General features: G+C 43.2%; 1 protein-coding gene across 1 annotated transcript; it reads right to left on the reverse strand.

The window, feature by feature from the left end:
• Positions 1-6,023: 6,023 nt before the first annotated feature.
• On the reverse strand, positions 6,024-12,246 carry LOC126408179 (G-protein coupled receptor 22-like). The gene is made up of 3 exons (XM_050073586.1): positions 11,803-12,246; positions 9,530-10,691; positions 6,024-8,503 (listed from the first exon to the last, which is right to left on the reverse strand). Exon 3 carries the CDS (start codon positions 8,497-8,499, stop codon positions 7,183-7,185), a length of 1,317 nt encoding a protein of 438 aa, XP_049929543.1. The 5' UTR covers positions 8,500-8,503; positions 9,530-10,691; positions 11,803-12,246; the 3' UTR covers positions 6,024-7,182.
• Positions 12,247-12,473: the final 227 nt, after the last annotated feature.

Below are 12,473 nucleotides of genomic sequence, written 5' to 3' on the forward strand. Positions count from 1 at the left end.
GAGACTGAAAGTAAATTGACTCAAACTGCTGAATATTTTATCGGGTTTCTACCGAGTGTGATCTTTAGCTTCAGCTCAGTGTCGGCAGCACAACAGAATTTAAAGTATGGAGGTTGGTTGGCCCCTTAAGTTTTTATATACACAAGCTAGTAACTTTGACTTTTCATTAAAGAGCCAGCTAGTGCTCACCCTTTGTACTGATGATTGAAACGTAACGAGTTTTAAGTCCATCCGGGCCTGACATTGTCTATGCAGAGAATGAATGGGACCTTTACTTCAGGAGCCCTGGACGCCCAAAATGACTTCTGCCACTTTGCATTTCTATTGTGACCCGAGGACACTTGGAGGAGAATGGAACCTGTTTAAAATGTAATAGTCTCTTTTGGCTTTAATCAATACAAATCTCCACCATGTAGTGTCAAGCTGCCAGGCCGTGGCAGTGAGCTCTGTTGTGGTGGTCCCATTCGTATCTTTCCACGTCGAGAGAAGAGCTGCGGTGTGATCGCCAGACAGTCGCCATCACTGCGAGGAGAGCTGGAGGGCAGCAATCTCCTCTCTGCTGTCTCCCCTCTCACACACAGTGGTTGACGCTCTGTCACTGCCTGATAAAACAATTGGACTGACACATAGCTGCGTTCACATACTGTATGGGCATAGCTGCACATGCTGGAGTATACACACATTGCTGAATTGATGCAGGCACGCACACAATTGGCAGGTGCACACAAACAGGGACTGGGCAGCCAGCCATGGCGGCACTTCTGACTTCTTTTTGTCCTTCACGTTTTTGGTTTAGTGCGATAAGCTCGTCGATCCCTTTGTCCCTGGTCCCTGAGCCACATTTCCTAAAGGAGGATTTCACAATATAATGGTACGTTTCATCAAATGTAAAATTCTTAGACACTGAACACTCTCTGTAACTGTGCTTGATAAAACAAGCATGTCACGTGCAGCCTGGTCGCCATGAGAATGCATTGGCATTGTAGGTTTGTTACTTTTGCAAGTTTCATAGGTATCATATTAGTTACATAGTTGATAAGCTCAGTTCAGAAAGCATGCCGAGCTGCAGATCATGGTCAAGACCACCACCACCACCACCAACAACAACAACACCAGTTGTTTTTTAGCGAGTCATGGCTGCATTTTCAATGGCTTTTAAGCCACCAAATGTGGGTGTTTTTTAGCAATCTGTTACTGTGTTTCCACCAGTGATAGTGCCATGAAAAGAGGTTGTTTTTTACAGATCAATTGCCGTGTTTTCACCAATGATAGTGCCACCAAAAGCAGTTGTTTTTTAGTGAGTCATGGCGGCATTTTCAGCGGCTTTTAAACCACCAAATGTGGGTGTTTTTTAGCTATCTGTTGCTGTATTTCCACCAGTGATGGTGCCAAGAAAAGTGGTTGTTTTTTACAGATCCATCGATGTGTTTCCAGTCTGGGTAGTGCACCTAAAAGCAAGTAATTTTTACCAAGACATTGCTGCGTTTCTGGCCAAGATAGTGCCACCAAAAGCGGTTGTTGTTTTTAACGAGACAATGCTGCGTTTCCCTGCCAGGTTTGTGCCACCAAAAGTGGGTATTTTAAAAATCTTATTCTATTAAGTTTCAAATGATAATATGTTATTGTGTAGCGTCTACTTTGGGATGGATGAGAGGTTACTTGTCCCTGTTTACCCCCCCCAGGATTCATTTGTTCTCTGATGTAGATAATAAAGGAGAGCACTTCATGTGTCATTAAACGTCTGCTCTCCACTGATACCGACAGAGAACTATAATCTACACGGCATTGATTTTAAGGCAGACTGGTGTGTTATTTTTCCTAAATACCACACAATGATGCCATTAAGGTCATAGCAGGTAGAGGTCGCGCTCCATTGTCCGCCTTTGATTTCTGGTTTCTATCTGAGCCATAGATTTTCTTGTACAGAGATTATAGGTTGTATATCAGAGTCATATATCTTCCAGCTCTATAAAGTGTCCTTCCATCTCTCTAAATGTGGCTTGGTGAGAGTAACATTTGGAAAATGACCACAAGCAACAATTTGTCAAGCTGTGCTGGCTGGTGTGCTCAATTCACTTTCTTCTTCTCTACGATAGCAGAATTACAGTTGAGTGTTCGCTGACCTAATGCAATAGAGGCTCCATACGGACAGAGTAATATGATTTCCCAGGCTTTTATTCTGTGTCTGCGGCTGGATAGAGAGGAGCCCTGAAGAGATGGCATCTGAATTGGGGATGGCTGCCTAAGAGAGGCAGCCATTGAGCCAGCGAGCGGGAGAGGGAGGGACATAATGTATGTGATAGGGACAGCAGCAAGTACCAGCCTTGATGTGGGAGTATATGGGAGAAGAAAAAGGACACATCAGGGTCAAGTGATTCTAATATAACAGTGAAATGAAGTGAAGCATCATTGAGCCTCTGCTATTGACTATGGTCGTGTATTGACCTATTTTTTTCTCTGCAGGTCACCTCAGGTTAGAGGTGTGTAAAGGCGGCCTGTTAATCTATCCAATATGCTAAGCAGGAGGGCTGACCTTGAGATGGCAACCATTTGTAAATGCCTACCTTAATGAAAGTGGCCCCTTGTGGGTGAAAAACATGACAGTACATACAGTCAGTATTGCAGCAAAAAAAAACCCAACTCAATNTATCCCAGGGTAGACTTTTTGTATTTGGGAGCTGCTGTTTAAATGGGTAATTAGTCATAGATTTTATTTTGTTTCACTATTAATACTGTATACAGAATCTGAATCTCACTCTAAGTTACTGTTGTTGTTTACAAACTAAAGAAATGTGAGATCATTTTTATTTAGTTTTTACTGAATATTTGAAGGCAAACTATAAAACTATATCACTTATTTTTAATATGGTCAGGAATATTGTTATCGCAAAAATACCCTGAAATATTGTGATATTATTTAACGACCATATCACCCACCCCTAGGTTGTATGTTGCATACTTATCCATAGGCAGTGTATAACCTACAGTTAATGGTGGTTGGCACGCCCCCAGTTTAGAGAAGCAGGCAGGAGTGATGTACTGCTGTCAACAGGGGCAGCAACAAAACATAATTTAGCCACCTTAAAATAGTCCCACCTAAAAGAATCAATAGCAGTGTAAGTGGTTGCTATGTTTAGACTATTTTCAGCGCTTTACCTTGCCATCAGAAAGCCCTTTAGTTCATCATCTAGAGTATGCTCTCATCAAAGCCACTGGACTCCATTGACGAAAATAGTAATTGTAGCTCACTGAAGGCAGGAGCTGCTGGTCTACTACCACCTCAATGAGTTAGTTTGTTTTTGTTATTACGGTAGGTTTGGAGAATTTAAATGAACCCTTTTGAATGCCAAAGTCACACAATAACATAAACAAACTATCTGATTGAGGCAGCGATTGACCAGCAGCTCCTGTGTTCAGTGATGTTAAACTAGTGTTTTTCTTGGTGGAGTCTGGCTCTGAGAGGAGCAATGTAATGGCTTCAGTGCCCTAATGGAAACTGCTGTCTGTCAGCAAGGTAAATTGGTGAAAATACTAAATATAGCACTTAACCTGACTGGCATCTGCTGACTAAGGACAAGTACCTTATACAACCCCACTTCAGAAAGTCTAAAAACTATCCCTTCAAGCTTGATCAACCTATACTTTTATATTTATTATATAACATCTTAAGTCCTTAATAAGCTGAGTAAGTTGATAAGTAAGGGCATGCCCAGGCTGTGTTGCTTTGCTTTTGCCTTGGGTGGTCAATAATTGCTTAATGCAGCTTTAAAATGAAATTATATTTCATCATGATAATGAGATTGAGACAAAATTGAGGTCACCGGTCATTACCTCATGTCCACCACATTTTACAATATACCCCAAAGCACTGGATAATATTTTGGCACAGAGTGTTTAAGCTGAAAATTTCAGGAGCATACTGCAGCACATTTTGCAGCTATTTGACAGAAAGAAAAGCTATTTTAAGTTAAAGTGCATCCACTCTGATCTTGAATCAGTGTTTTTTGTGGCGTGTCAGAGTTCTGTTGTTTTCTCCCATGAATGGCTTTTACCCCAGTTGGAGAAGCTACTGAGCCAGTCGGTGCCTTTATAGGTTGAACTAAGGTTGGGAACGTCATCTAACTGTGCCACAGCCAGAATCCGAACAAATATAGCAACATGCATCGATATAAAAGGTGGAGCTATCGAGCCTGTAAATGAAACGGACTAAAAACAGCTCATAAATGAGAACAGCACCATGCATTAAATGTATTTCTTTTTGACAGTCTCCCTCGAGAGAGCTTAGGAAAAAGTCGACAACAAAAAATCAGTACTTATTTTTGTTTGCCTCTTGGTCTTAATGAGGATCAAGTTAAAGAAGCTGATAGGCTTGACAGACATATAGTTGTGTGAATAGTGGCAATAAAACAGTAAATAGCTAAATGAACATTGCTCTTTATGTTACAAAAGCATCATCTTACATCAACGAACATGATAAACTTGAGCCAACCACTCCTACCCAGCATTTACACAGCTTCAGTTTCATCTGAAAACGACATCAAGAGAACATATCCATTAGTCTCAGTGATTAGTGATGGCAAAACACTCCCCTCCCGAACAGAAAATGCCAAACAACAACAAGTAGCAAATGTCAGGCTGAATAACGTGGCAATTCCGTCAGAACATCAGACTGTGATGGTTGTGCTTGAGAGGCCTTTTTGCCTCAGCTGGTGCCGGCTGCACCTCAGGATGGGAAAAAAAAATAGTGACCTCAAAGTCAAGTTAGTGTAAATAGTATTGGTGTTTGAGGGGTAATTTTAGCAGGCGATCAATACAAATGATTTTTCAGTCGCGCTGATGAAGTTTGGAATAGTACCTGACATTTGAGCAGAGGTTTAAATTATGTATTCAGGCGTGGAACATGGCTGGTAGTAGTGTGTCACTGACTGTGTTTACATGCACGCTGATATTGCACTATTATTCTGAAAATGACAGTACTCTGAATTTGATATGGGCCACGTTTAATTAAGGTGATAAATGACATGTTAGGGCTTGTTAATCTGGAATAAAGGCAAAAACCAGAATATTTTGTGCATGTAGACGTTGCCATTGTTTTATATGTAACAGGAATATATCTACACATTTGTATTTTGATAGCCTACATTTAAAGTTTGCCTTGTAAAAGTTGGACTCGTATACATATGTTTGCTAAATGTGTCCTCTGGTTCAATATTTCATCTCGCAGGTCATTTTCCCTCCCCCTGTCAGCTAATCTGTCGCTGGCTGTGATCCCATCTCCTCTCTCAATCACAGACATGCCCTCAAGGTACTGTGACATCCATACCGCCTGTTTACAGCAGGGTCATAAAGAACCTCGCCTGCATCAATATTCCCATATCAGCCCTCTCAGTTGTGCTACAAACCACACACACAGGCAGCCAGAGAAGCATCTGATCAAGGTTGTGTAATCACTCTGGTAGCCAACAGCCCCGTGCTCTCAGGATCTAAAGGGCTCTTCAATTTTCTACTGTACCTGAGACAGCAAGGGCGTAATAAGCTCATTACTGAGATATACTGTGGAGTACAGTGTGGATATGTGTGTGGTGTGCATGCATGTGAACGCACTGTACAGTATATATCCACATCTTAGACAGAACGTAATCTTTGACCCAGGGATTGTAATGAAGAGAGCTGCCAGGCTAGCTGAGGAGGGCTTTATATGCTAATGGATACTGTAACTGCATCTAAATTCAGTATTAGAGCACAGACTGAATGTAGTAAGCTGACAGGTTTTTTTTTTTGTAGATTATTACTACTGAAATTCTTCTGAAGCTGTATGAATAAATTATTCCTACTTATTTAGGGCAAACTTGGTTCATATTCAAGTTGAGCCAAAAATACAAGGCGGGCTGAATTATAATCTAGCAGCAGCAGCCACCTGGGAAATACAATTTCACTGTCTTATTCCTTGATAAACAAAGGAGGACACGCACTATTGGTAGACATACACAGACAGGGAAGAAGAACTTCATTATCTGTTACTGTGGATTGTAAACAGAATCTTTTATTAGGCTTTAAGATTTTGCAGTAGTTCTTTATTGCAGTTATGGATTTGCTTATTTGGAGAGCATTGTTGTTCAGCTAGTGTTATTAAAAAACAGACAATTTGATAATACAACCACTTTCAACATTTTCCTTTAGTTTGATTAAATAACTTCTTTATGAAAACATAACATCTCTATTCACTCTGAGGATTTAAAACAGTATTTGTTATAATGTTTTTCATTGTGTTCAGTATGTGCTCTCCCTGTCACAGCCCCTGTCCCACCATAAAATCATGCTCAATTCATCAAACCAAAATAAGGCAACTGTAGATTTTCCATTTGGCTCAAAGACGTGACTGTTAAAGTGAAACAGGCTATGCTTTGATTACATCTGGTTTATGTCAGACGAGGTGATGAGAACCATGGTCTTCTGTCGTGTGTGTGTGTGTGTGGAATGCGAGTGTTCTTCTCTTAACTCTAAAAGCAGTGATTGTGAACAGTACCCCCATAGCTTTTCAGCTACAGCAAAATAACATACACTACTTCCTTTCCCCTTCCTATCCCTCCATGTTGGACCTGTCTGTCTTTGTCGCATCCTCATACCTATAGTCTCATTTCAGCTGAGGGCCTTTCCTCAGAGGGCGCCCAGGCAATAAGGTCAGTGGTCACTGGGGATTGCGGGTCTGGTGTCAGAGCAAGTGGCGTTGTGATGAATGGGAGTAATCTCACAGTTGTTACAGAATCACAAACACTTTACTTGGGGGGGGGGGGAGAATAGGAAGCCTTTTGCTGCGTTAGGTGAGTGAACACGAGATTTATTATAAATATACATATACATAATAATTCCTACTTCTCTCTCTATTTATATACCTTGTATGCCCTATGCTGTACATGTAATACGTATGTACACAATGCACTGTTTGTTGCTACCATTACAAAAAGCCATGCATTATCTACAGTACTTTATATGGTGTATCTATGAAACCTACTTTTGTTCTCAATAAATAGTAATAAATTATCCACCTCTTGTTTTTGTACATTCTATTGCACATATTATTTACATTACTGCTTTGGATTAACATTTTCCCTTTTTCACCACGACCTGATGTCAGTTTTAGCTGCTTTTATTGACTGTATACCCGAAAGACAACGAGTTCCTTCACTCCACGTCCCCAGAAGACAGACACTTCTGTTGGGCGTCTTTGTCCTCAAATGTCACCTTTTTGTTCCTCTTTGGGTCGATCCAGGAGTTGTGGATGATGGCATTGTTAGGAGTCGGATCTGCTTCAATGATCGACACCACTCGCTTCTTCATCTTGCTTTTCAAGACTTTCTGGAACTTCTGCCTCGTGAAGGCGTACAGTAGAGGGTGAAAGATAGTGGTCCCATAAGCCATGACCAGGAAGCCCAGTCTCAACTTGACCATTAGGTCACTGGGGCCCACGCTCAGGATGACTGTGTTGAGCACCGTGATGGGCGTCCAGCACAACAGGAAGGTAGACACAATCAGGAGGGACATCCTGAAAACCCTCTTTTGGCGCTCTCGCCTTTCTCTGTGGCGCTTCACAGCCCTGCGCAGGGCGATGATGACAGAGACAGAGGTACGCATACCCAGTGTGGGGTTGCGGCTGCCGCTGCTCTGGGATGCATCCGTGGCCTCTTGCTGCGTCGTCATGGCTGTCATGGACGGACGCTTTTTCCTGCGAGCCTTCTTCTTCTGTGAAGCGTGGAAACGTGTGCCGATGCGAATATTGAGCGCCTGCAGGATCTTTGAGTAGGTGATGAGCATGACAACGGCAGTAAAGAAGAAAATAGGAATCTGAGCAAGCAGGTGGTAATAGAGGCCAAGTTCTGTGTAGTACTGGTTAGTGTGCACCACATTCTCCACAGCTGTCTGATTCAGATCGGTGTGGCCCTGTGCGAAGAAGCCGACCTCAATAAAGGGTACGAGGAAACTAACAAAGGATAGCACCCAAATGGCAGCCAGCAGGGCCAGGGCACGGCCCATGGTCAGCACCCGGTTGGCTGGCTTGACCGAGATGTCGTAGCGATCAAGGGTGATGGCAAGCACATTAGCAGCAGTGGCGACACTAGCGAAAGAGACACAGGCTTCATGGAAGCAGCAGACCAGGGCAGTGTCTCCCTCCAGGGAGAGCAGCACCACCACAATAGTGAGGGGGATGCAGCACACACAAACCAGCACATCCAACACATGGAGGTTCATAGTGACAATGTTACTGACAGAACTAATGAGGTTCGACTTCATACAGTAGAGGGCAAGCACAGTGAGGTTAGAGCTCATGCCCAGGAGGATTTCCAGCATGAGGAAGCCAGTCAGGGAGACCTGGAAACTAACAGGATAGGGATACGGGCTGGGGGTTGCCGGACTCATGGTGCGGCTGATGGGCTCAGTGTTGTCGGTGACCGTGACGTTGCTCATGGTGGCTTCTTGTTCCGGGCAGGGAAGGATATGCATTATCCTGTGTGTGGGCAGACGAGAGAAGAGAATTCATGAAGAAGGAAAAAGAATAGAAGAGGTTTGTGTTTGTGCATCTCTAGAAAGTTATAATTATCACAGATCTGAGCAGTCTCGTCAGACGTAATGCTGCCAGTTATCAAATGATAAGAAAGCCTTTTGAGTTTTAAATGAAAAACGCTGAGAGCAGACACTTTAATAGTGCTAGAACTTATTTTTCCTGCCATGCCCTGCAAATCAGATTGTCTCACTACGCGCATGGCATGACTAACTAGTAACTATCTTGCCTCAATCAGCTCCTACTTTTGTTATCGCCATCCTCGATCAGACAGTTGCATCCACAGCGGAGGCACATAACGGAAACACTTTGGAACAAATTAAATTCTAATAACCTCATAGCCTTAATGGCTTAGTATGTTGAGGCTTTGTAGTGGCTTAGTTGTGGCTTAGTGTTCTTTTGAGCTGCTGCTGAACAGCACATTCAAGCTGACATAGTTTTAATGTATTAGCATTTACCGTAGACTTACTGAATATAGACCAGAGGTCATGAAGGCATTGATAAAGAAAACAAATTTTTGCCTCTGTGATTAATATTTTAACAGGGGAGATGGGTAATACGTTACTTGCTGTGGTCCTTGGTAACTACACTTGTCATTTCTGACAGCATTTCAGTCATTGCCAAATTACAGGAGTTGGTTCCTGATTGACAAGAATATTCTGCCAGAAGATTATGTTTACTTTGTCACCAGCAAGCTTCCAACTCTCGGATACATTTTAAAATACAAGATGTTTGTTCAGACGGGACTTCAATAAGGGACTAACAAGTGCACCTAAAAACAGCTGGTATTTGAAACTGTTACTAGTATTGGGTTAGGGAAGAAAAATTGAATACACACGCACTCCAGAATGAAACAAGTGATTAGCACATGCAATATTAAAACCATTCAACCTCTGTTAAACACATAAATCCAATCTTAATGGCATTCTACGTAGTTGACACAGAGAAATATGTTTTTAAAAATATATTTACCCTTCCCTCCAGCACTATCTGAATACCAGGGCTGTGTAATCAGGCCATAGATTCCATGTTGCATCCACAGAGACAAGCATCACATCCAAACATAGCCAGTGGAAAAGTGTCTGCACTCCAGCAGAGCCCCCCAGCGAGGCTTTTCCTTTCACTGCTGGTTCCTCCCAGAGAGGCTGACAGCCAGAAAAGCACCTGTCCGTCTCGCCAGAGACTCTCTATAGGCTATCAGCTTTTTCCTCCTGACCCCAGCGGTAAGAAAGCTAACGAATCAGCCACCTGCACCCGGTGGATTTTAAGAGAATATAGGCTAATGTCCTCGACAGACTTTTTCTCAGATGTCTGTTTCGTTTGCTTTGGTGATGGTGGGAGCACTGATGGATGAGTGGAACAGGGATAAGATGTCGGAGCCACCTCCTGTTTATAATCTCATGATATTCCCAGGCAGGAGACACACAGCCAACCAAGAAAACAAAGAAACACAGACTCTTTCCCCTGCGCAGGGCTGGAATGTGCTGCTCATAGTACGATGATCCAAATCTTTGCTTTTTTTTTGTCCTCAGTGAGAAGATAGTAGTCAGATCTGTAAATGCAAAAAAACAGTAACATCCATTAGCTTGTACTCCAAGAGGCAGAGTTTAGATTCCCCACTGTACACCATAGTAATGTCCAGAATCTGTCCAGGAGAGGTCAGTGCGTCCGGGCAGCATCCAGGCCCGTGTCCCCCCTGGGAGCACTAATGGAACAGGCCTTCACTCTCCACCTTTCTCATCAGTCTCTGTACGCCCGGCTCCAGCTGCCATTGACATGTAAATTGAGCACAGGTCTCCAGTTTGCCCCTCGACATGCTGAACCCTCAATCACTGGAGATGGCGCACGTGCAGCAGATTATTCGAGCGCATTTGTGTGTCCAATCACCATGACACGTGTGATCACTGTGACATTTGTGATCACTAGTTTTTATACATGCACGGGAGGGGGGTTGATTCAGCGATTCAGGAGAAGGTCATCCTCATGAGGTAGTGGGAAGCGAGTTCATCAGGGAGAGAGCCTGCCTCGTCGATTTGCAAAAAGATCCCAGACGAGGATTGGACTTTAGGTGGCAGGAGCTGCGTGCAACATCATCTGTCTGTCCTTGAATGCCACGTTTTTCTCTCGCAGTGACCTGAAGAGAGAGAAAGGATAGGGTAATGGATGATGGAGAGACAGAGATTGGGAGAGAGTAGGAGGAGTAGGAGAGGGAAGTGTGGGGGATGCGTTAGTGAAAATAAACATCCTCAGCAGAGAGGCGACAAGGAAACTCTCATTAGCATAGCAACAAGCCTCTGATGTCTTATCATGTTCCTGTGCATCGCCTGATTCACTTTACATCTTTGTTATTGCATTAACATAACAGTAGCACTAATAAAGGGCTTGCACACAAGCAACTGGTTTGACATCCCAGCCTCCTGTTTTTAGATTGAAGATTAACTGTAGCATTTTGTTGTTTGCATAAATTGTTAGAGGAAAATGCTCAGTTTAAATTACCGTATGACACTTGTACAGTACAGCCACTGTGGTGCTAAAATAGTCATACAGTTTTCATGATAGGCCAGACTTACTTAGAGCTTTAGCACAGTTTTATTCCTTCGGGGAACTTGTCATAAAGACATGGATGCCTCCCCCCCTCTCTCGTGTCACATATGTGATCCATGTAATCTCTTCAGAGGAACATGTCGGTCATTCTTCAAGGTTGTTTCAGTGAGGGATGCCATCCTATACTATGCTACAGTGTCAGCTGAGATGATCAATGAGTGCCATGCTTTTATTACCAGGCAAGAGAGCGGATCATGCATGTCATAAAGATGCACAGTTTCAAAGTGTACGGTTGCATATCAAGTTTCTCGCATCGTTCAGCGTGACAGTTTGGAAGATGATGTGAGTGTAGCAGCGAGACACAAACAGATGTGTTCACAGTATGTGAGGCATCCCCACGCATAAACAAATGATCAAAAGCCTTTTCGAGTCTGTTTACAGTAGCATCTTGGAATTAAAGGTTTAAGACAGATGGATATTTTAATCAGTTACTAATAGGGTTCACTTTAACCGTAGCCATGTTTCTAAATAAGTCAACAATGCATTATAACTGAGGGAAATGATATTGCTGGTTTCTAATCCCGTGCATTTGTTGTGGTGACAGAGATGTTTGGCAGTTCTCTTCGCTGTCACATACTGAGCTTAGTGCTGTAAATCAAACCAATAAGTAGAGTGCCCCATCAAGGCACAGCAGAGCTCACCATGCAGGGTAAACACAGATGCTTCAGAGCTGGTCCATACACCACGCTGTCCCTTCTTCTAGCAGCTCTGCAACAATCTGGGTCGACCGATTGAAACTGCCGGGTTTAGCTTCTGCTCCTTCTCAGCAGTAATCCAAGAATAGTGATTGAATATTGATGAACATACAAGGGTCACTCAACTGACAGATGTTCTTTCCCTCCTGAGTCCCAGACAGAGAGGAAAAAAAAAAGTCCACAGAGATTAGTCCTGACAGGGATGTTGGTGGGATTCTTCTTCTCCTCCCTTTGTCCCCATTTTTCCTCTTATCCCTCCAGATGGACAGGTTTGTGAATACTCATCTCACCAACTCTGTGTTGAGCTCCCTCCCTGCCTAACTGTCTGGATAGGAGTGCAAACCATCACACTCCTGGTATCTCTCTATCTCCCGCTCTGCTCTCCTCTCTCCCCCGTTCCCTCTCTCTCTCTCTTACTGCGGAGGTTTGCAGTGCTCCCCCAGTCCTGATTGGTCTTCTGTAATAGGCTTAACCCTTTCCTTCCCAGCGAGGGGAGGTATTTCCTTTTGTTCTGACTCTATCCTCTCTTCTCTGACAGTGACTGTGACATCCCGTGTGGGGCTGTAGTGATTTTGGGAAAGAAAAAAAAAAAGCCTCTACTACGCTTTTGCACAGGG

Source organism: Epinephelus moara, chromosome 20 (assembly GCF_006386435.1).
Source record: "Epinephelus moara isolate mb chromosome 20, YSFRI_EMoa_1.0, whole genome shotgun sequence".
NCBI classification, from domain to species: Eukaryota; Metazoa; Chordata; class Actinopteri; order Perciformes; family Serranidae; genus Epinephelus; species Epinephelus moara.

Excerpts from the sequence above, each read along its gene's own strand:
- LOC126408179 (XM_050073586.1), bottom strand. The coding sequence starts at position 8,499 with ATGCATATCCTTCCCTGCCCGGAACAAGAAGCCACCATGAGCAACGTC.